Genomic DNA, 25,215 nt, shown 5'->3' with positions numbered 1-25,215 from the left:
GCAGTCTACGACGAAACGTAGGGTATTTTGGAGTGAACATTTTCATCTCCTAAAAAGGGCACAAACGGTCAACCAATATTACAGTACTTCATTAATTCAAATTATTGGATACTAAATAAATGAACTCTGACCACCAGTTCAGAAATCCAACATGCCCTCACTTAGAGATTGTGTGACAGATAATACCTTTTGGATGGGAATATTTTTGATGTGTATCCTCCACAACTCATATGCTCAGCAATCGCTGTCCACGAAAGAAGGAATGGTTTCTTACCTGTAACTCCAGTTCTCTCGTAGGGGTATTTCCATGATAGTCATAAGCACTGAATAGTTCCGCGCGCCTGCGGGGACCCCGGAGCACTGATGTGAAGTATATTCTTAAGTGCAAACACCAGCCGTTTGAAGAAAAGGTCTGTCAAAAAACACTTAAGAATAACATTGTGCAGCCTATGTGAACAGCTACACAGGCCAAATTGTTGAAAAGAAAATCAATAGTAGTGTAAATTCATGTTCAAACACCTATTTATTCTAGAAATGTAATAACAAATACATTCTCATACTTTATTTACACCTCTGATGAGAATAAAACAATGCAGGGCAGTGTAGCCCATAGGCTGCCATTATACAGAATGTAAATAGAGCTGTGCCTTTAAGAAAACAAAGTCTTCCTGTATCCCATCATGCACAGCAACAGGCAGTTGCCTCAGTTCTTTTTGAAGGCTTTTAACCTGGAACAAGCTTTGTTGGAGTACCAACATCAACCATATTTATGGCAACTTTTTCTATGTGAACTCCACCGGGGAGGAGGGAGGGTTGCTTAGGACTATCATGGAAATACCCCTACGAGAGAACTGGTGTTACAGGTAAGAAACCATTCCTTCTCTCGTAGGGGATTTCCATGTATAGTCATAAGCACTGAATAGAGTAGCAAGCCCATCCCCATAACCGCGGTGGAGCAGACAGAAAAAATAGTGCCAAAACACTAAAGTTATGCAAATAAGTTCTTAAGCAAGGCCTGTCCAACCTGTGCATCCGCCCTAGCGTCTGTATCAAGGCAGTAATGCTGAGTAAAGGTATGGACAGACTTCCAAGTGGCAGCCTTGCATATTTCTGCCAAAGGTATATTTCTCATTAAGGCTGTAGTAGCTGCCTTCCCTCTAGTAGAGTGGGCTTTTGGCCTACCACCGAGGGACTTGTTCGCTAACTGATAACATAACATTATACATGAAACAATCCACCTGGATAGTGATTGTTTAGACGTGCCCAACCCTGTTCTAAGTGGGCCATAGTTAACAAAAAGCTGTTGTGATTTACGTAAGCATTTTGTCCTGTCCAAGTAAAATTTCAAAACCCTCTTTACATCCAGAGAGTGCAGCGTTCTCTCAGCAGGAGTAGCTGGATTTTGAAAGAAAGTTGGAAGTGAAATGGTTTGATTCACATGAAAATCGGAGACGACTTTCGGTAAAAATTTTGGATGAGTTCTCATTACCACTTTCGCAGAATGAAAAACCGTGTAGGGTTCCTGAGAGCAAAGGGCTTGGATTTCACTGACCCTACGCGCTGAAGTGATTGCCACCAGAAAAGCAGTTTTCCATGTGAGATGTTGAAGCGATGCCTTATGTATTGGCTCGAATGGAGGTAGCATCAGGCGCGATAGGACAACATTCAATTCCCATGGAGGAGACGGCCTTCTAATGGGGGGAAAAACCTTTTTTAAACCCTCCAGGAAGTCTTTAATAATTGGGATTCGAAAAAAGGAAGGTTGTGATGGGCTCTTCCTGTATGCTGTTAGAGCCGCCAAATGTACCTTTATTGATGATAATTGTAAGCCCGATTTTGCCAATGTTAGGAGGTATGGCAGAATAGACTCGTCTCCACAGGATATCGGGTCAATGTTGTTGTCTAAACACCACACACAAAATCTCTTCCACTTGCTTGCATAAGTGGATCGTGTGGAAGGGCGCTTAGCTTCTCTCAGGATTTCCATACAGTCCTGAGGTAAGTTCAAGTGTCCATATTGCACTAGCTCAGGAGCCATGCTGCCAAACTCAGTGATGAGAGGTTGGGATGAGATATCTGCCCTCCGAACTTCGTGAGCAGGTCCGGACGATAAGGGAGCCTGATGTGTGGTTTGAGTGACCGGTGAAGAAGGTCTGGGAACCACCATTGTCGTGGCCATTCCGGAGCAATCAGGATCATTTTGGACTGAGCATTGGATAACTTCTGGAGGACCGCCGGAATCAGGGGAAGCGGTGGAAAGGCGTAAAGAAATGCTCCTGACCAGCTTATCCACAGGGCATTCCCCAGTGTCCCTGGATGGTAATATCTGGAGGCGAAGTTTTGGCATTTTTTGTTTTCTGGGGTTGCGAACAGGTCTATAGAGGGGGAACCCCATAGTGCGAAAATGGAATGAACGACGTCGTCGTGTAGAACCCACTCGTGGTTCTCGTCCATTACTCGGCTGAGAGCATCCGCTTGCACATTCTGGATGCCCGGCAGGTGAGTTGCTACTAGCGACATGTTCCTGGCTAGAAGCCAATGCCAGATTGTCTGAGCCTCCCTGGATAAAATCCTGGACCTGGTGCCTCCTTGTTTGTTTACATAGTACATGGTGGCCACGTTGTCCGTCTGAAGAAGGAGAGTTTCCGCTCTCAGAGAGGGAAGGAAAGCTTTGAGCGCAAGGTGGACCGCTAGAAGTTCCAGCAGGTTGATGTGATAGAGACTCTCTTTCTGTGACCACTTGCCTTGGACTCGAAGATGTTCCATGTGCGCTCCCCATCCGAGCAGTGACGCATCTGTTACTATGGTTTGAGCTGGAGGCTGTCGTTGGAACGGAATCCCCACCAAGAGATTGTCGGGTAGACACCACCACTTGAGGGACTGTAAGGCGTGGGGAGAAAGGAGGACTTTGTTCTCCCATTCGTTCATTAGTTGACTCCATTGATCCTCCAGGTTTTCCTGTAATGATCTCATATGGAGGCGAGCATTGGGAACGAGATGGATACAAGACGCCATCGAGCCCAGTAGGGAAGCTATTACTCTTGCAGTGGTCTGTGGAGCCTCTTGCAGTTGTTTGCACTTTTGGAGAATCGATAATCGTCGTTCCTCCGAAGGAAACACCTTTCCTAGATTTGTATCTATAATGGCTCCTAAGTAATGCAACCTCTGAACCGGTGTTGCTGTGGATTTCAGGAGATTTACTTGAAGACCGAGTTTCTGTAACATCTGTAGAGTCCATTTGAAATGTTGTTGCGTCTCTAGATAACTGGAGGCCTTTATGAGCCAATCGTCTAGATAGGGGTAGACAAAAATTCGATGCTTCCTCAAATGGGTGGCTACCACCGCCATGCATTTGGAAAAAGTCCTCGGCGCTGATTTTAGGCCGAAGGGCAGAACCGCAAATTGGTAATGATGTTTTCCGACGGTGAACCTTAAGAATTTTCGATGTTTCTTGGCCACCGGAATATGAAAATAAGCGTCGCAAAGGTCTACTGCACAGAGCCAGTCGCCCTGACGAAGATGTGGGTAAATTTGGTGCAAGGATAGCATCCTGAATTTCTCTTTGCGAATCCACTTGTTTGCTGTCCTTAGGTCTAAAATGGGACGAAACTCTTGCTTGTCTTTTTTTGGCACAAGGAAATACCTCGAATAAATCCCCTTCCCTTGCTGGCTGATCGGGACGGGTTCTATGGCTCTTTTTTGCAATAGGATGGTGACTTCTAACTGAAGAGCTTCGAGGTGTCGGTTGGTTGTTTTGGGTGGAACAGATGGTGGAGGACTGGTGAATCTGAGAACGTAACCATGTCTCACAATATTCAAAACCCAGGCGTCTGATGTGATGCGTAGCCACTCGTCCAGATGATTTGAGATACTTCCCCCTACCGGAGTGGATAACGGAGGAGGGGGAAGCGAAGATTCAGGGCTTAGACGCGGGCGCCTGTCGAGGTGTCTGGGTCTGAGGTGTTGAACGACCCCTTGTCGACCTTCTGGAGAAGCCCCTCTGATGCTGCTGCTGTTGCTGAGGGCGTGAAGACGTCCAATGTGGAGTCTGATACCTGTGGGTGAACAGTCTTCTTTGATATGGGCGGAATCCTTTTCGCTGTTCTTTAGGTCGCTCCATGCCTACCGCTTTCAGGGTATCCAGCTCCGACTTCATTCTGGCCATCTCGTCATCGGCATGAGAGCCGAACAAAGTGGAGCCTGAGAAAGGTAGGTTCTGTATCCTCTGCTGTGCTTCGGGTTTAAGCAATGTAAGCCGCAGCCATGCATGTCTCCTGAGCGCTATACCATGAGCATAGTTATGTGCGGATAGTGTTGAAGAATCCGCCGCAGCACTTATAATCTGGTTAGAAACCATAGCTCCCTGCATCACGACTTCTAGGAAATCTTCCCTTTTGTCCCTAGGGAGATGCTCCGCGAACTGCAGTATAGAGTCCCAGAGGGATCGATCATATCTCCCTAATAAAGCAGTGGCACTGGTTGCTTTCATGGTGATGGATGCCGTTGAGCATACTTTTCTTCCTGCAGCATCGATCTTTCTGCTCTCTTTGTCTGGAGGAGCAGAGGAAGACGGTGACGTCGAATGCGATTTCTTCGCTGCCACTATAACTACCGAGTCTGGTACTGGGTCCGACCTCAAGAATAGAGGATCTTGCTCTGGTGGACGGTACTTTTTAATGAGTCTGGAAGGAGCAGACTTTGTTGTAGCCGGCGTGAGAAAAATGTCCATTACTGGCTCAATAAGACCCGGAACCAGTGGAAGTAAAGGTCGTGAAGATGTCTTTTGATGCAAGGTCTCAAAGATTACTGATGTCGATGGGGCCGGAGCTGCTAGCGGGATATTCAGCTTGGTTGCCCCTCTCACTAAGACCTCCTGAAATGTGTTGACATCATCTATGGGGGACACTCTTGGGGACGGTGAGTCCGATAAGGTTGGAGAGTAGTCCCGTGTGGACGATGAAGAATGTCCATGATGTGATTCCTGACGACGGTGCCTAGAGGTAGATGTACGCCTCGACGAATATCCAGAACGCCCTGCAGATCGCGTTGGAGTCCTCGGAACAGACTCTGGAGGAGGCGCCGGAAGAGGAGCCGTAGGTGTTACCGGCGTCTGTGGTAACGGCGACTGCCTTTGCGAGAGCTGTGGCGATGCTGGAAGTAGGATAAGCGAGGCCGAGGATTCCGAGGTTGTATAAACCCTTCTAGGCCTCTTAGATGGTCTTCTCGACGTCGAAGCACTCCTCGACGTCGAACTGCGGTGACGGCGAGTGCCTCTAGACGTCGACTCGTCTCGCCACTGAGAACCTCTCGACGACGACCCTCGACGTCGGTGCAGTGACGGTGAACGCCTCCGACGGCGAACACTCTCTCTCGACGGCGATCTCCCTCGCCGTGTCGACGGCGAGCCCGACTCGGATCTCCTTGGCGTGGACTGTGTTCGCCGGGTCGACGGCGACCCAGATCCTCTCGACGTCAGGTGTCTTCGCCGCCTCGACGGTGAAATAGCTGTCGACGGCGAACAATGTCTTTTTCTCGCCGGCGAACCACTCCTCGACGGCGAACATGTTGGCGCCGTTCCCTGCTTCGACGTCGACGCTCTCGACGTCGTCGGAGATCTATGTCGTTTTTCAGCAGGTCTGGAAGGAGTCATGGAGGAAACAGGTTGAGCCCTGGTAGAAGCCTGACCTTCTCCTCGCTCTGTAGTGGAATGGCCACTTTTTCTCCTGTCCTCTCTCGCCTGAAGTCGGATCTTCTCTCTATCACGAAGGGTTCTTCTAGAGAAGGTTTTACAAATGTCACACGACTCCGGTTTGTGGCTGGATGGAAGACAAATTATACAGACCCTATGTGGATCTGTTTTAGCCTTCTTTCTGCCACAAGAAGGACATTTATCAAAAAGTGAAGGCATTTCTAACTCGAAAAACCTCAAAATTCTGTCAGAATTTAACAGAAATCAGTAGAAAATGATCACTCAAAGGTAAAAACGTCGAGTGAAAATGAAATTCAAAAGATATTTCAATGAATTTCTGTCACAAAAAGCTTTGTGAGGTAGAGCTCAATGCTTCAGGGTCCTGTCAGCAGGAGCCGGAAAAAAGAACTGAGGCAACTGCCTGTTGCTGTGCATGATGGGATACAGGAAGACTTTGTTTTCTTAAAGGCACAGCTCTATTTACATTCTGTATAATGGCAGCCTATGGGCTACACTGCCCTGCATTGTTTTATTCTCATCAGAGGTGTAAATAAAGTATGAGAATGTATTTGTTATTACATTTCTAGAATAAATAGGTGTTTGAACATGAATTTACACTACTATTGATTTTCTTTTCAACAATTTGGCCTGTGTAGCTGTTCACATAGGCTGCACAATGTTATTCTTAAGTGTTTTTTGACAGACCTTTTCTTCAAACGGCTGGTGTTTGCACTTAAGAATATACTTCACATCAGTGCTCCGGGGTCCCCGCAGGTGCGCGGAACTATTCAGTGCTTATGACTATACATGGAAATCCCCTACGAGAGAAAACCCCTTTCTTCCACAAACTGCTTGAAGTTAAGGAGCTCATATTTACAGGGGGAAAACTCAGCTGGTGAAATGTAATGAAGCGTTCCGTTTTGAAAAATTCTACTAAGGTTGGCTCAGAGAAATCGGGGAACCAGTTACCTCAGCACCGAATTTAGCACAATATTATAACTGCCGTGAAGCAGGCCCTTAAATTTAAATACAGTTGACATAAGATAAAAAAGTCTAAAGTGCCGATAACTTGTGTTTTGAAAGCAAAGCAAATTATCACTCAGGAAACACGAAACGTCAGATCAGAGTAAGAAAGAGAACTGGTTCTCTTACAGTAGAGAAAAATCAGTGACTTTTACTGTAATTACAAGGCCTGAAACACTGCTGTTGCAGTATATTTTTGTAATGTGCTGTGCGAGAACAGTGTAAGACATCCTAGGCACATTGTTTGTGTTAGGAAAGCTGCCTTTAAGTTTGTCATCATGCGAATGGGCTACTATTTGTCGTGACCAAAATACTATGTCACTGTAGCTGACGGTTTTCATTTTAAAATTTGCTTTTAATTTGCACATTTGTTAGTGTTTTTCTGGAATTTGGCAGAGCATTCAAATCCTGGCTATTTGGGACAGATTAGGAAGGTCTGGGGAAGAACTGATTCTTTGTGCTAAGGGCTTATTCACACACCAAGCGCTTAGATACCCGCTGGGTTGCATGCTCTTTACAAATGCAAATACAAATATTGTGTAGGGGAGTTCGATTCATGAAAAAGGACTTTCATAGGGAGGTTTTCCCTTTTAGTTAGTAGCAGATAAGGAGGGGCAACAGATGACACAGGAGATGTCTCATTACTTGGAGAAAAAGGGAATAGCTCATGAAACATCTGCACTGATATCACACGAGGCCAGTTGAATGAGAAATGGAGGAGGAACTGCATCATAATGGAATGTGTCAAACTGGCAGGGAGACCAAGGGCCTCATTACGAGTGTGGTGGTCCAAGGACCGCCACATTCGCGTTGACGGTCGGACCGCCGCACTCCAGGCAGTCCGACCCATCTAATTACAACCCTGGCAGGCGGGCCAGCCAGGGCCCCGCCGTCCCCACCAGGAACATGGCTCTCGACAGTGGTCAGAGTTGTACTCAGCCAGAGCTGCGCTGAACTCAGCGGCACCTGGCTGATTACAACTCCCCTCACCACCAGCCTTTCCATGGCGGTTTTACCGACATGGAAAAGCTGGTGGTAAGGGTGTGCTGGGGGGCCCCCTGCACAGCACTATCGGAATGCACACTGTCTGCTTTGCAGACAGTGTGCATTCTGAGGGTGCTGGTGGGCCCTATCTGTGGTATGAGATAGCACTCTGCTCCTTTATGGGAGCCGAGTGCTATCTTGTAGCACTTTTCCTGATGGTCTGACTGGTGGGAACACTCTGTTGCAATGTTCCCACCGGTCAGACTAGCGGGAATATTGTAATAGGGCAGGAGGGGTGCCACCGACATGGCAGTGGCATCCTCCCAGTGGCTTTGGCGACCCCGTGATGGTCAAAGTCGAAATGAGGCCCAAAGAGGTTTATCAGATAAAAAGGACATACAGGTTAACAACGCATACAAAGATCAGACATACCATGTGAAGTGTTGTAGAGAGATAGTCTAACCTCTGTGCCCTGACTAGAGAGTTAATTAGGGTAGAAAAGGTTAAAAGAATATTACGACTTACACAAAACTACCTAAGCTCTGTTTGAGAAGTCAGTGATTGGATAAGAGTGAAACCCGAACGCAGACCATATGAATGACCATCCTGTGCTTTCTACAACATATAGTGATTCAGTGTCTTAGGAATTGTGTTGTGGAGTACCACATGGTTTTACTACTGACTGTGGGGTTGAGGTTGACAGATCTAAGAGTTCATATGAGCGTGGTAAGGAGTGTTGCAAGTAGTATGAAAATGATGAGATGTCATTTACAGAACTGGGTATGATTTTTGTTTTGTATGAATGTGTTGCTTACAATGTTTCTATAAGTGGGGGGGCAAGCAAGGTAGTGGTGTGGCTTAATGCTGGGGGTGTTTGAACAATATATGGATAGGTTATTAAATCAGTTTGAAACTGCTGGTCAGAGCTGGGATAGGTTGACAAGCAACGCAACACTGAAGGGGGTAGGATGGTTTAGTCTCTGCTCCTGGTGACATGTGAAGAAAGTCTTTATTAAATCAAGCAGGCTATTTCCATTCATGTCTTTGTGAGTAATATTCCTGCCTCAAGAAAACAAACATAAAAATCATATTTTTTCTTTAAGTCACTCTACAATATTTAAAAATATGATAAGTGCTAAGCAAAGCTAATACATTCTTGATTAGTTTTGATAGGAAATCAATGCTCAATATTGGTTTAGTTTTTACACTTTAATTACAAAATGCATCATTAATAATATATACAATACACAAATAAGTTCATGATGATGATTTGGAAAACTAGCTTGCTGACAAAGTCCACAAAAATAAAATGATGTCCTGGTTGATGATCCAGTTAAAATTTATGGTTGTATTTTGTTGTGTTTTCTTTTCCAATAAAAAGGTGTATTTATAAATAAGCAGAATGTTGGATTGCTTTTTCAGAGTTCAAGGAATTCACACGTTTTGAAGTTTGCTGGGGGAAAAAAACGAAAAAATAATTTTATATTTGAAATCAACTGCTACAGTACATGGAATAGTGCAGTTGTTTACATTTGGTAAGTGCATGAGGTACTAGGGTATCAAAAGACACTATTCAGCTTAAGTACTGATGCATGTTGCTACTGTAGGATGCACCTTGCATATTTCATATTACAAAAATTTGACAATATCCACCTTCTGATTAATGCAAAAACATATTCCCAAATCCATTATTTCTATTCCATGCGCAGGGAGCATAATAATGCATGTTTCCCTATTTTGTGAGGTTGATGCGAGTTCCCTGCACACGCCATTCCTGATTTCCAGATATTTTCTTACTTTAAAAAAAAAAATAGGATTAAGAGTTGGTCTGGTCAATAAGAAAAGTTCCAAGGACTAAGACCAGTAGGCATAAGGTAATGACACTCATCTACTCAGTCCTGCTACTCTACTATAATCATCAAGAATTTCAAAGGGTCTATGAGGAAGGGCGTAAAGAAATAAGGTGATAGCACAGGTTTTAAGTATTTTCTAAAGATAACAGTGTAGGAAGTTTAAAGAACTGAGAATCGACTCAGCAAGAAACACAGCCACTTTTACAGATTGCACATGGTTGCACGCAGGGATACCCGGCAGATATCATTTTTGATACATTCTTTTGGAAAGCTACTGATTCAACCGTACATCTGGTGAAATCTGAATGGAATGCTGCTGGAACAAATCCCAGCCCCCAAATGGGTCTCTCCGCACTGGGAGATGAAGGAACCAATAGTGCCATCCACAAGTCTGCCCCGAATAATAGATTCCTAGACAGTACCATGGTTTGTGACAAAAAACAGACACTCTAATTTAGTTGTTGTTTTCCACGGTAGTCATTGTAACCAAGTCATGCAACAATTTGTTGGATCTGCATCTTTCGAGGCAATATGGGAATTAATAATCTGTGGGTTGATTTAGAAATCTAAGAACACGTTTTGTAACAATACATGCACATTAGTTTGATCTTGTAGGTGAACGGATAAATTAATATGATTCAGCCATGAAAAAGGCTAGGTGTTGACAGAATCTCTGGTGTTAAAACTGTTGAACAGTAAGAAAGCCATAGTCGACTCATGTGCATCAAATTAAAGGGAAACCATACGATTAAAGGGAGGAGTTGCCATTATAAACAATGTTCAGTATCCATATTCGATAAAGGCTCTATTATGTGTCATATTGAAAAGTCCATCACAAAAGCCCTTTTTGTAGTATTGCTGAAAAAACAAAATTAATCTGTCATGTTCACTTGGCCCTGATAATGAGCAGGTGGGTGACAAATATCTTCAAGAACAGCAGTATCTTTGTAAGCAATTATTAAACAGAACAACAGGGCAACATTAAGGATTATTTATATTTTTTCCAATCACAGATCTAATCATTTTCCACAAGGTCATCTGGGTGAGTCTTTTCTAGTTAGTTGCGTGATCTGCAGTTTCAATTCAAAGAGGTCCCAATTATGAAAAGCTAATTCTTCACCAAATAAGCTTTCGGGTCAATACATTTAAGAGAAAGGTAAAGAAGGATAAATTATCACCACCATGACTTTGTTACACCTAGTTCATAGGCACCTTTCATTACAACATTTGCAGGTACCCTGGCACCTAGTGGTATTTTGAAAAATGCTTGTAAAGCTGTTATTCAGAACCTGTACGCCAGTAACTCGTATGCTTGAGTGCATCTTGCATGTTGTATCCTCTCCTCTGTGCATATGCATCAATTCACCAGATCCTTTTTTGCAAACATGGAGCCAATCAGTGTTTATCTCATGATACAGACTTGGGGGTCATCTAGGACCAGCCGCTACTGTAAAATGAAGCATAAACATGTGTAGGGGGTGTGGCTTGGCGCCTGATGAAGCTGGCTGATCCCTCTTCAGACTTAGCATTGTCCACGAGAGGCGCAAGGCCGTGTAGACTTCCCTCAGCACAACAGTGCTGTACCTGTAAGAATTCAAGTCGGCGGTATGGGTGTCTCAAGCACTTCACATCTCAACCTCTGAATGCGTCCCGCCACTGTGTAGCCTTTCTTGTTGCTGAGATGTGCTCATTCTTCCCCAAGACGCCCACCATTTTTCCCCCACAGATGTCATTAGGATGAACGCTGAGGGAGCTACAATGATTCTCTTGTTTATTAAAAAAAGAATGGCATTTACATGGGAAATGTTATTCCAAATTGGGAGCGTATGTTTTTTTCAATATTCTCACATTTTTAAAAGCATATTTTCTCCACAACTAAAGACTATTTTACCTCATTGGGCAACTTTTGATTGATTGTTTGACTGAATCCCCTTTTCTTCCTGACTATATGGAAATTAACTATGCTTTTTCTAAAGTAACAATCTTCAGTTGTTTAAGGAATTTTGCTCTCTTTAACAATCTTATTGCTTCACCACTCTATAGTTATTCCTCACCTATGGGCAAACTGAGGACACAGAAGATACTGTTCCACTCAAACATACAATAAAGCTGTAGCAAGGGATGATTCTGAGAAATTTATTGACATTGATCCAGGCATGTCTAAACAAGAAGGAATCACTTCGTCAACTTTTAACATATCTTCAATAAATTCCTCTTCACCTCACTTTGCGCAGAAATACTCTGTTTCAAGCCAGCTTCTCGCATCAATCTCATTGGTCACCCCTTGGAGGAAGGGGGGCTGTCCCACCTTATCAAATACACCTGAAAGATAGAGGCCGTTCCAATCAAAATCAACCCCTCCGCCCTACAAGCTGTATTAATTTCAAGTGCAAAAAGTCAGCACAAAAAACACCTTTGCTGCTTCTAAACAGTTACCTTAACACACCAAAAACTCTAAAGATGTCAACAGTCGAAGATCTCTGCAAGTGCTTGGAAGAGCTTTTCATGGTGTTTCCTATCCATGAAATCCTGCTGGTGGGCAACTTTCAAATCAGGGGGCTGGGAAATTCAAGCAATCGACTGGTAAATTCCAAAGAATGGGAGAAGATGAAGGACTTCCTGACAGCTCATAAATTGACTTCAGCACAACAACAATTTGAGGTACAAGCACCCCCACCTTCAATTTCCCTCCACTTTCAAGGGAATTTCAACTACTGAATACATCTTCGTGTCAGAGAGTCTAGCGAGTCGGTTCGTCAATTTTAAGATTACTAATAGACCAGAAAGTGATCACAGCCCCCTGAATTTTACTCTAGGAACAGCAGCACCTACCACAGACATAAGTACTATCGTTAGTTCTTCAACAGGGGGTCAAAACCGTCAAACGTGGAAGGAGAATCAAGAGGAGGCAGCAAGCTATTTCAAAGGTGACCACTTGGCTAGGGAAGCAGATTTCCAAGGACATCATTTATTCCCTACCAAGCATATCCCAAGCTTGGGATATACTTATAGACAATCTAAGGCCCTTCCTGCTAGAACCTGGTGACACTCAGGAGCAATCAAGGAATGATGCTAAGGGGTGTCACAACTACAATACAATAAAGTTATTGGTTCCACACAAAGAGCGATAAGGAAGACCCTGCATGCCTACAAGCACAATCCTACAGCAAAGACAGCAGCAGCCATTAGAAAATTGTGTAAGCAGCACAAAAAAATCAACCCGGGAAGAAAAGAAAGCCAAGCAGCAAAAGGAATGGGCAAAGATTTTCCAAATGTTGCAGGAAACACACCAGGTCCAACTTTAGAACTATATTAATAAATTAAAAATCACCAATAACACAAAGGAAAACCAAGTCTCAGAGGGAGCCTGGATGAGATATGTAGAGGAGCTATACACAGACCAGAAACCTTCATCTGACACAACAGACAAGCGGTTTCCTCCCGCTGGTCTGCTGTGTCAGTCTGTGGTCAAGAGAGACTCAACCACAGATAACTCAGAGGAACTAAACTCTACTACCCGGTCTGTAAAACTATCAGGGGAATGAGAAATGATGGAGCACATGGCCCTAATGGCCTGCTGCCCAGTATATTCAAATGTGCCCCGGAAGAAAGGTCAAGGCAGTTAACCCTCCTTTTTAAGTATGCTTTTCGAGCAGGCCAAGCCCTAGACTCATTCAGCGGGGTACATTTTGTGTCCTATATTAAACAAAAGGGCCGGACACACCCATGAAATCATCATCTCATCGAGCTTTTAGACTAAGAGGTAAAAGCCTTTGCCAGACCATTACTTAAAACCCTAGAGGCTTGGGTTGCTGAACATGACGGCCTGCTTTTGTCCCAGAGAGGGTTCCGGGTCATTGCATTGATAATTGAAAACATCATGACGCTTGCATCCTTGAGACATCCAGCAGCTCAGAAAAATTGGCCACCACTTTTCTGCTGCTTTATAGATTACAGCACTGCGTTTGACAGGATTGATAGGCCCACGCTATGGAGATATGGAGTTGGATGCGTCGGGTGTTCCCTCAAAACTACTAGGGGCAATAATCTCATTATATAAAGGGCTGTGTGTGAGAGTGAAAATAGGACCTCGCACTGTTACCCCTAAAATCTACACACACCGTGGCCCAAAGCAGGACTGTGTTCTTGACCCTGTCCTCTGTGTTCTTGACCCTCTTGTTTTTAATCTATACACAGCAGACTTGGGCAAAGCCATGGTGTGTGGCTGTCTAGTTCCTCCAAAATTGGGCCACTCCAAACTTCACATTCTCAATATGCGGATGACATAATAGTAATGGACCACACTAAAGCTGGCTTTTCAATGGGCCCTGAGCAGCCTAAACATTTATAATGAAAAAAATCACTTCAGAGTGAGAAACACCTTGCATGGCACACAGGCAGCAAGATCATCAAAAACAGCCAGGAATTAAAACTACCTGGGTGTTTGGCTCCCAGGGACCTCTAAACTCACTGCTCATTTAAACTCCCTGAAAAAAAGGTGCAGCAATCATTTATGGCATTAACCAACTAAATACGAAATTAAAAAGCGCCTCTGCAGCTTCCATACTCAGGGTCATAAAGGTAGCCTTCCTTCCCGCTCTTCAGTATGAGCATCAGGCCTACACTGGGGCATGTGCCCTCAGCCTAGATCCTATTTACTGCACAGGATCCTAGAAAATATTCCAACAGCCATGCTGTATCCGCAGGACAAGACGTAGACTGGAATTTGGCTTGGTGAAACAAACTTTAGCCTGCAAGGCAGATTTATTTAAATATTATATATATAGGTCCTGGAAGCACCTGCCAACTTACTAAAGGGTTATCTGAAAGGTATCTTTGGGACCCTGGGGAATCCCTAGCACCAGCAACTGCAAGAAGCCATCATGTCCTTCCAAATCAAAGAGACAATGTTAAAGAAAGAGGATATTTCCTACACAGTCTGGAAAAATGTAATCAACAGGCACCTGAAGTCAATCTCGAGTGCCCAGGACTTATCCTCCCTAAAGAATTCTGCTATCTTACTCCCCCTGAACAACTCTTACCTGGTTGGGAAGCCACAACCATATATATCAAAATCCATAAACAGACACACATGTAGAGAGATTTTGAATATGCGTTTATTAGGCTTACCAGTGGCAGACTTAAATCCATCAAGGGCCCATAAGGGTGAGGGAGGGGCTTGCAGGTTTATCAAGCTACTGACACGAATCATGGCTGCACCTTCTGTGTTGTTGTCCCAAGGTAAATGCTCCGAGAAGGCTACTTCTCAATACAGTCTTCCGGACTCAAAGTGTTCGTACTTGCTTGGATACTTCATTCAATCTGGTTCAAGTGCCTTATTGAGGTGCAGGAAATTCGTCAAAGACCTCAGGGCTCAGGCTCTGTACGCAAATCGCTGCCACTCATAATCCCAAGATAGCTCAAAGGCTAATAACTAATTATTGTACGCATAAGACTTGAACCGTGCATTAGGGCAGCTAGGGAGCATTCAGTCTAACAGGGACATTTAACATAGGTTAGGGCCAATAACCACCAGTGCAACAGTTTGAGGGGCCGGTCTTGTAAGACAACAGCTACTCTATTTTATCATGTCAACCCTGCCTATTATGCCTATAGCACTCTTTAACGCACTCCATCTTGTGCCGCATGCTGTCCTCTGCTTTTTAATCCAATGTACCTCCCCTTGCATCTCTCTTCCATGTTAACTGCCTAGTAATATCCCTTCACACTCCACAAAACACTTTAACCTTGCACATTACTAAGTCTTCTACGTCTCCTCCACTGTGTTAGTTCTACCATGAAACATCTTTCTGCACTATACGAGGTACTTTGCACTCCTGGCTGTTTACACCTCTTAACCTAAGAGGTCCTGTTTGTACAAAATCAGTTATGAGGGATGGTATTTTGATCATTGTGGCTCTGAGCGTTCTATGCAAGGAACAGGGGAGCAGTGTGCAGAAGGCACTTTATTAAGGTACCTGACTTTGTATAAAATGAATATTTTATTTTTAGCCAATGAACTTATGCAATTTTAACACAATTTTTATTTTATAGTATTGATATACATTGTATTGTCTTTATTAACTAAAACAATACATTTGACAAGGACAATACTCTGTAAACCCTTATGGACCGATCGCCAAAACAAAAAATCATCCTTCATCTGTGAAAACACCTCCTACTATATCCATGGAACTATTGCTAGGACATACCAGAGCATTGCGCCCTTACATGGAGGAAACCAACACAAGGTTATCAAGTCTTTATGACAAATGGTTACAAATGGAAGAAGGGATAATAGAGGTATAACATCAAGTTTCTACTCTACAAGATATCAAATTGCTTCCAGTCGGAAATCTCCCTCTTCAAAAATGAGTTGAGGATTTGAAAACCACGAAACAAGATGAATAACCTACAGCTTTATGGCATACCAGAATGCACAGAGGGCAATAATCCGATTTCCTTTTTTTAAAAATAACGCTCCCTGAAGCTTTTTTGTGACAATCTTGACAAAACAGCTCTTCCTCGTTGTGTCGGACCACCTCTTCCTTACTCCCTGACGCCCTGGTTTCACGCTGTGACCAGGGTTGTACAAATTGGATTAGGCGCTGCCTAGAGTGTTGCAGGCTGGCTCCCTCCACATTCTATATCATTTATTCTGCTACTTTCAGCCTGCTGGGGTGTGCACTCCCCCTGACTGTAGTCTTGTACTACCCAGAATCCACGTTTTACACGTGACAGAACTTCCCAGAATCCACTTTTTTACACGTGACTGAAATAATATGGCCCATTCATATTCTTAGGAGGACGAAGAATATTTTGGGGATGAGCCCTCCTTTTTTGATGAGAATCTGGCACGCGCGCGCTGGACAATACCGTGCAGCTCTCGGTAAATAAGGCACTGGCGAAGGCTCTGGGGTCTCTCACCCATCATTTTGAGAGCTTTGCGTGCCAAAAAGGTTGGTTGCCCCACATTGCGTCTTCGGAGGAAGCGCTACCGGACCAGCCCTCTACCTCCAAAGGTAAGGCTAAGGCCAAGTCTTGGGCCCACTCCGACATTTTCAGGAAATTGGCCTCCTCCATTCAAAAGGAGCACGGTTATAGCTCCTCCCAAGCGCAAGGCGCTTATGGTTCAGACTCAGACCAGTCGTCCTCCAAATCGTCATCCGGGTCTGATTCTGAGGAGGATCTCGGAGCCCGGCCGGGCTCGAGCAAACTCAAAAAGTCAGAGTCTACTAAAGCCCCGCCTCCCAAAGCCCCTCGGGTATTGACCATCAGCCCGGAGGAGATCGTCCACCCCGCTCTTCAAGCTGGGTTCCTCCGCCCGAGGTGGCAGAATACCTCCAAAACCATATCGGGGCTGGTTTCGGTAAGGACGTGAGGGCCAGGCTTCGCACGGAGTACCCTCGCCCAGACTTGGAGGGTAAGGTCACAGATACACCAGATGTGGATCCAACTATGGTCACCTTCTTAAAGAAATGGGCGAAGGACCCCAAAAAGGGTCTCGACCGGGCTTGGCGCTCTTGCCAAGACAAGCTACTTGACCTCTCGGGCCCTCTAGCAAAAATCTTGGAGATGGCTTACGTGGCCAAAGTGTCTCAGTCCCCTATCGATCCTGACATCCTGGTAGGGTGGGCTCAGCGAGCCATTTGCCACTTAGGCAATGCCAACGTGGCCTTATCAACAGAGAGGAGATGCTCTATCCTGATGAGAATCGATCCTCAGCTCACGGAGCTCGCCACCTCAGAAGCAGGCCCTGTGGCCCAGGGACTCCTTTTCGGGGCTCCCTTCATTAAGGATTTGGCCAAATTTGCTGCGACCTTCAACACCATGGATAAGGCACAAATGTTGCTCCAAAAAGTCTTCTGAGAGACTCTTTTTCGGAGGGCAGGACGTCTGCGGGGTCGCTCGTCTGGCCGCTCCTATTACAAAGGCCCCAGACGAGATGCCCTCTCCAGGGGCCATGGATACTACAAAGAGCAACAAGCAAGCTCCACCTTCTATCCCTCGCGTCCCCGAGGAGGCTGGGCCGCTACCGCAAGAACTCATACAGAGCTCAGCAAGGGGATACCCAGGATCACACCACTTCAGGTGAGAATAATCCACCCTTCCGAGGTAGTTCTTGGGGGCAGGATTCAAACTTGTTTGACAGAGTGGCAAAAATTATCCAGGGACCCCTGGCTGTTACAGACCGTTCAAAGGTTCAGATTGGAATTTTACCAGACCCCTTTTCACCAAAGCCCCAGCCGCTTCCCCATTTTTCCCGTCCCGATATCGACATCATAGACTTGGAGGTGCAAGCGCTCCTCAAGAAAGGTGCTATTTGCCGAACTGTTCCCCATCCCAGGGGTTTCCTAAACCCCATTTTTCTAGTAGACAAGAAAGGGGGAGGATCGCGTTTGGTCCTAAATCTCAAGGAGTTCAATGCATGGCTGGTCTACAGACATTTCAAGATGGAAGGAATCCATCTTCTCAGGGATATACTGCAAGAAGCGGATTGGTTAGTGCTGCTAGACCTAAAGGACGCTTATCTAAGCATTCCTATTTTCCCACCTCATCGGCGTTTCCTTCAGCTTCTTTGGCAGGGCCAGTGCTTCGAGTTTCAGGTACTCCCTTTTGGGCTTTCCTCCGCTCCTTGGTGCTTCACCAAGGTGATGAGGCCTGTGGTGGAATCCCTTCGTGCAAGGGGTGTGCGTCTGATAGTCTACCTCGACGACCTAATCATTATGGCTCAGGACCCCCTTATCCTACAAGTCCACTTATCTTGGACGATCCAGCTTCTCCAGGATCTGGGTTTCATAATCAACCAACCCAAGTCTTGTCTCCGTCCGTCCCAACAGATCGAGTTTTTGGGCTTCAGGATAGACTCGTGAAAGCTCAGTTGATCCTCCCTCCTCTGTAAGTGCGCAATATCAAGAAGGAATTGCGCCTACTTTTATCCAGACAGAAAGTGTCATTGAGGAGTTTAGCCAGGATGGTGGGCCTTTTATCCTCCTCGATCCAGGCTATTTTCCCAGGTCCCCTACATTACAGAGCCCTCCAACGGCTCAAGATTTCTCACCTCCAGAAGGGCTTGTCTTATACGGACTTAGTTCCTCTGAATCCAGAGGTCCGCTCAGAGACAACCTGGTGGTTAGAGCACATGGAAGCCTGGAATGGGCGAGCGATTTTCGGCACTTCCCCAGATGTTATTCTGGAATCGGATGCCAGCAGATGGGGCTGGGGAGCCCGATGCGGGGATGTGACCACGGGGGCCGTTGGTCGGAGGAGGAGCTCCATCTCCACATCAACTGCCTGGAGCTTTTAGCCGGATCCTTTGCAATCCGGAGTGTCTCTCCTCTGAAGGCGGATTGTTGCATTCTCTTGAGAATGGACAACATCTCCGCGGTCAGGTATGTGAACAAGCTGGGAGGCACGAGATCTCAGACCTTAGCTCGCATTGCCAAGGATTTCTGGCAATATTGCCTCCAACATCGCATCTCAGTGATTGCGGTGTACCTGCCGGGGACTCGCAACACAGTGGGGGATTGGAATTCCAGATTCCTCCGGGATTCCAGCGACTGGATGCTGCTCCCGAAGGTGTTTGCCTCCCTCAACCGCAAATGGGGCCCTTTCTCGATAGATTTCTTTGCCTCGAGATTGAATCAACAGCTGCCTCTTTTCTTCAGCTGGAGACCAGATCAGGAGGCGATAGCCAACGATGCCTTTCTCAAAGACTGGTCTCCCCATCGAGCTTATGCCTTTCCCCCGTTCAGCATGATTCCTCGTGTCATTTCCCAAGTCTGACGTCTGAGAACGGAGATTGTGTTGATAACCCCTCTTTGGAGGTCTCAAGCCTGGTTCCCCTTAGCACTAGACCTTCTGTGCGACTTCCCTCTCCTAATCCCTCCTCTTCACAACCTTCTCCTGGACCCACTGGGGTCCCCGCACCCCTTGATTGTTCAGGGCAAGCTACACCTGGTAGCCTGGAGAATCTCAGGCGTCATTGGTTCCTGCCAGGCATTTCAGAACAAGCTTCTAGATTCATCCTGCAAGCCTGGTCCCCCAATACACAGAAGCGGTATGCCTCTGCTTGGAAGCGATGGATTCATTGGTGTGAGGAACGGGGTGCCGATCCCTTTAACGCTGATGTCAGTTTAGTGGTCAATTTTCTGGCTTCACTTGCAGCTGCAGGCCTGGCTTACAGATCGATCAATAATTATAGATCCGCCATTTCAGCAGGTCATTCACCAGTTCTAGGTAAACCTATTGGGGAACACATTATTGTCTGCAAATTAATGAGGGGTATTCGTCTGTCGAATCCCCCACGTCCCAGATATTCTTCCCTTTGGGACGTCAACGTAGTGCTTACGTTCATTTTGTCTTGGCCAGGTAACCGATTCCTTTCTCGTAAACAACTTTCGGCCAAATTAACCTTATTGCTATGCCTCATTTCATGCAAGAGAGTATCGGATGTGCGCTCCCTTGATCTGCAGGGCAGGATTTTTTATCCTACAGGAGTTTCTTTCTCGATTTCCAAACGTACTAAAACGGGTACCAATTCAGTGTCTTACCCTTCTTTCCCTCATAACCCCAAATTATGCATTGTGCAGTGTTTAAAGGCCTATGAATCCGCTACAGAAGAATTTTGTGCAGACCCTACAGGTCAATTGTTGATTGCACTACAGAAGCCTTTCAAACCAGTCTTGTCAGCTACTCTAGCCAGGTGGATCAGATGGCTTCTTTCTGAAGCAGGGATTAATGTCTCCATGTTTGGAGCTCATTCAGTCCGTGGAGCTATGGCTTCAAAGTCCTTTAATTTAGGCATGAGGTTGGAGGATATTATGAGGGCGGCAGACTGGTCTTCGGAATCTACTTTTAAGACCTTCTATCATAAACCCATTGTAGACATTGCATCAATCGTGGTTGATCAGCTTTGAACTAGCATAATCTGAGCCTCCGGTCCTGACATAGAATAAAAAAAATTCAAGCTTACGCGTTAAGAATTTTCAATTCTATTAAGGACACGGAGGCAAGGATTATCCCCCCCCTATCGGACAATAAGACCTCTGCTTACGAGTTAAGTATTTTGTTTTCATTTGATGTCTCATTGTTTGCCCACCCTGTGATTTTATCAGTGCATGGAAATTGTGGACATTGGTTCTATGGCATATACTATGGTTAGTTTTCGTTTTCTTCTCTTCACAGGGGTTGATCAGAGTTGAAGCTCTTCGTTCCAGGGACTTATCAGTTTGGATGACTGCATCATCTCTTGTCCGGAGTGCCTGTTCTCTTGGATCTTTGGATCATGTTGTTCGATTCGATGTTGTTACAATTATTGACTCTTACTTAAGAAAGAGGAAGTTTCGTAGCCTCTTCGGTTTATATACTTTGTTCTCTATGGTTATTTTGTACATACTATGAATGCTGGGATATGTTTTTCTTTTGACAATACCTTCTCCTATTGGCTGCTGTTTGAAAATAAAGCATAGAAAGAGAAGCATAATCCTCGCCTCCGTGTCCTTAAAAGAATTGAAAATTCTTAACGCGTAAGCTTGAAAATGTTGTATCCTCCTAAACTACCGGGGGCGTGGTCTGGTGGCGTAAGATGGCACATGGAGCTTAGGGGAGCTCCCGCTGCTTGACTCTCAGCCTGAGAAAATACGCCGCTCCCCGGACACGAACGTCGGGGAGAGCTACAGTGCTGAGTGACCAGAGCTTGGGGGTACGCTGAGAGCCGGGGGGCAGCCGGGAGCCCTCACGGAATGCAGAGTCTGCCGCACACCGTGACGAACGGAGGAGGAGGCGGCTTAGATACGGCGCTATGAGGGCCCCCTGGGCTGCGGTGAGAACTGGGCCAGAGAAAGGCCTTCTTGTAATGTCTCCTTTACCGACCCTTTCAGTGAGCAAGATAGGCTGCTCCCTATAAATCAAGGGGAACGGTGGAGCTGAAAGCCCGGAGTGCAAGAAGCCATGAGGGACTAGATGGCCTTACAGAGGGTGGCGCTATTAACGGTGAGAAGAGGAAGCAGCAGCCTCGCCAGAACAAACAGTTCGGAGCCGGGGACTGCGAAGAGTCCTACGGAGGACACACCCACTGCCTCCCTCGTCGTCCTTTGGCTCATTGAGGCAAAGAGCAGCCTCTCTGAAAGGGAGCGGGATCTAGCTGAGAGCTGGGCAGACTGTGCAACGCGCAGAGGCGGCGCCCTGGACCCGGATACGCCACATGGGCTCTGGATTGCGGTGAGGGGAATTGTGGAGAGGCCTAGGAGAGTGGCACCCCCACTGATCTCTTCACTGTCTCCCCGATATTCCCTGCGGTCTTCCATAGAACCCAGAGGAGGTAGGCAGCGGAGACGCAATGCTACGACGAGCGCCACTGCTGCTTGGTGGTGGCGGCCGGAGCAGACGTGGGACGAGGGGACTGTTGGAAGGGGGAGAGGCAGTCGCCTGGAGGAGGCCTCCCCTCCCCTGCTGGTCCAAGGAGAAAGTGGTGCGTGACATTGTCGCAACTGATTGGTCTCTTACAGGAGCAGCTGCTGAGGTGAGAATGGCGTTGGTGGTGCCTATGAAGACCCCCGGATGGCACAGCACTCAATGGTAGTGGAAAACCGGTCTGGAGGGAGGGGCGCGCATGATATGAACAGAAAGGAGTTGGCTGCTGGAGTACTACATGGACTGAGAACGCTATCACACGCAGGGACACCAGAATGAGAATCCACTCTATTACAGCGATCCATGTAAGCACCGGCCAGTGGCGAGGTGTGTGAGGCCATCTCAACCGCCCTCAATTGGAAGCAGCCCCTGACAGGTTTTCAAAAGACAACAATGGGCAGTGTACTGCCAGCATACTGTTTCGCTGGTGGTGGGATACTGTTTGAGAAGGACTGAATTCCCCACCGCAAGATTGGCATCATGGTGAAGAGAGGAGATTTCAGCACAGGAGCAGAGGGCGGCCGCATCTCGGGGCCCTCTGGGGACGCAGCGAACAGAGATGGATCTGACCCTCACCCTTCACGATGGAAAATTGGACAAAATCCTAGAAGCCATAGCGACTACTGGACAAGACTTACGCAATAGATTAGATGCGGTGTCTGTGGAGGTAGGTTTATTACAGGAAGACCAGAGGATGCTATTCGTAAGAGTGACAAACACAGAAAGTGAACTGAAAGACTGATGGCCATCGCTAACTGGGCTGGAGGAGACAGTTAGCTCCCTCACTAACAAGGTTAGAGAACTGGAGTGCCGAGCAGAGGATTCAGTAGGTCAATCCAGACGGAACAATATTCGTAAAGTGGGGTTCCTGGAAGGGGCGGAAGGACTAGATCCCATAAACTTTTTTGAGACCTGGATAGGCCAATCGGTGTGAACACAGGCATTGTCTCCACACTACATCGTAGAGAGAGCACACAGAGTACCAGCCCGAAGGCCGCCGGCTGGAGTGCCGCCCAGACCTGTACTGATCCGCCTTCTTAATTACAGAGATAAAGAGGCAGTGCTGTAGAGGAGACGTGTGGCGTAGCCGCTGCAGTATGAGAACTCCTGCATTTAGTTGTTTCCAGAATTCACAGCCGCAATCCAGCATAAGCTGGCCTCCTCTGTGGGGTAAAAAAGCGCCTGCACCAGGCTGGCCTAACATACTCTCTCTCTATTATTCCCAGCCAGACTCAAAGTAATAGCCAATTGCACCAGTTTCTTCTTTACGGAGCCTATGGACGCCTGGGACTGGGTGAAGCAGCGTAGGTATGAGATCTCTAAACCTCACCCCTGGCCCGGCTGCAGAGAGGGAAGGGTCCCCTAGAGTCTTACATGGAAAGGGTGAAAGGAGGGCCTACCCCGGCGCGACTAGAAAAGAAACAGGACTGACCGCTGCAACAGTGGTATTGCATTAAGTTACTTGATTTGTTATTGGGAGTCAGGCAGCGCATGCAGTGGTAACACTGAGCTACAGACCAGCTAACCCACCTTCCTGCTCCTGGGCGCCCACAGGTCTCTCTGCTGGGCAGAATGGAGACCCCTTTGTTTGGGATCATGTTTTTCTGGTTTAGGCATACCTAGTTGTTCAGGATAGCCGTGGCATGGGAGTTCCGGGGATCAGTTACATTTGTAATCAAGTTCAAGGAAGATGCACAAACCACGCAAGCGCAGTAGCTAACGTTATCCAACAGTGGGGTATGGTCCTCCTTCCTGATGCCTTCTTCACAGATAAGGTTAAATGGCAGAAATTAAGGTAGTGACATGGTATCTTCGGGGTCTGGGCACCACCCGGAAGAGGCATGCAACACAGCAGTATAAAAGGTGACGCAGGGCACAGATAGCGCTCTTGCAGGAGGCGCATATAGCTGGGGGCGAGGATATTAAGCTGTAGCGCAGATGGCAGGGACAATGCTACTGCACCACATACTGTGGGTTTGCATGCAGAGCCTTGGTTTGGATCCGTGCAGGAGTCCTGTTCCAACCAATTAAGGCAGACAAGAACCCAGAAGGTCATTATGTTTTCGTAGAAGGATCCCTAGATGGCAGACCTGTGTTTCTAGTCAGCGTTTATGCCCCTAACCTTAACCAGGCTGTGTTTTTTTGCACGTATTTCCACTGTATTGGTTGAATGGGCACATCTGCCATGGATTGTAGGCAGAGATTTTAATAGTGTATTTAACATAGATCAGGGTCGCTTATATCCCCCATTAACTGCTTCACCGGTTGTGTCTGTAGCTGCTCACTTTTCCCAATGGCTGCAGCAATGGGCGTTGCGTGATTGTTGGCGCATACTACAACCATAAGACAGGGAGTTTTCACACTACTCTATACCACACGACATACACCTTTGGCTTGACTATATACTCTGTCAGTCCCCCACACAATTATTGGTTACCGCAACAGAGTATCTCAGGAAAACCTTCTCTGATCAAAATCCCTTATTAGTACGCTTTCAACGGGGGCAGCTGAAACCACTGGTCCCTACATGGACATTACAAACTGCAACACTGGAAGACGAGGGATTTAGCGAAAGTATGTGAGAAGGTCCGGCACACTACTTGATACATAATTGGGGCACGGCAAATACACGTGCAAGGGAATGGGAGGCGCTGAAGGTAGTAATACGGGGACATTGTATCCGTACAACTGTGGGGGTCTGTGCAACGATACACGAGAAATTAATGGGCTTAGAAACTAAGCTTCGAGAGGTAGAACTCCAGTCACAGGCCACACCAGAAGAAAAGTGCCAATTACTCACAGCAACAGAGGTGCACACTCAACTGATAAAGCAACTACACTGCCTTGACTTTAGAGCATATCAGGCAAGGATGCATGCTGAAGGGAACAAGTTGGGACACTTACTGGCCTGGCTGCTGCGTAGCTCAGCTCTTGCACCACCGACCACGTTGATAAGACTGTCCCCCATGCGCCTGATTACTACACAGGTAGATATCCATGATGCTTTTACTAGGTACTACCGAGACATATATATCCCCGCCAGTAAATAGAACCCAGAAGATACGGGGCTTCATGCAGGAACTAGTCCTACCAGCGTTGCTCCCCTCCGATGTAGAAGCCCTTAATGCACCTATTAGGAAACAAGATGTATGCGAAGCAATACAGGGAAGTCCCCGGGAATAGATGGGTACCCTATTGAGTATTATAAATCCGATCTATCGTTATGAGTGCCAAATCTGTTAGACGTCTACC

General features: G+C 46.4%; 1 protein-coding gene across 1 annotated transcript in view; it reads right to left on the bottom strand.

The window, feature by feature from the left end:
* Positions 1–8,890: 8,890 nt before the first annotated feature.
* The window catches only part of POLE2 (DNA polymerase epsilon 2, accessory subunit), a 314,242-nt gene continuing 297,917 nt past the window's right edge, over positions 8,891–25,215 (bottom strand). Inside the window, exon 19 of the mRNA XM_069208700.1 lies at positions 8,891–9,149. Within this exon, the coding sequence (XP_069064801.1) occupies positions 9,131–9,149 (19 nt within the window). The 3' untranslated portion in view covers positions 8,891–9,130. The remainder of the gene's footprint in view (positions 9,150–25,215) is intronic.

Source organism: Pleurodeles waltl, chromosome 9 (assembly GCF_031143425.1).
Source record: "Pleurodeles waltl isolate 20211129_DDA chromosome 9, aPleWal1.hap1.20221129, whole genome shotgun sequence".
In the NCBI taxonomy this organism is placed as follows: domain Eukaryota; kingdom Metazoa; phylum Chordata; class Amphibia; order Caudata; family Salamandridae; genus Pleurodeles; species Pleurodeles waltl.
The sequence above is the reverse complement of the archived record's forward strand: the minus strand, read 5'-3'. Positions and strand labels throughout refer to the sequence as shown.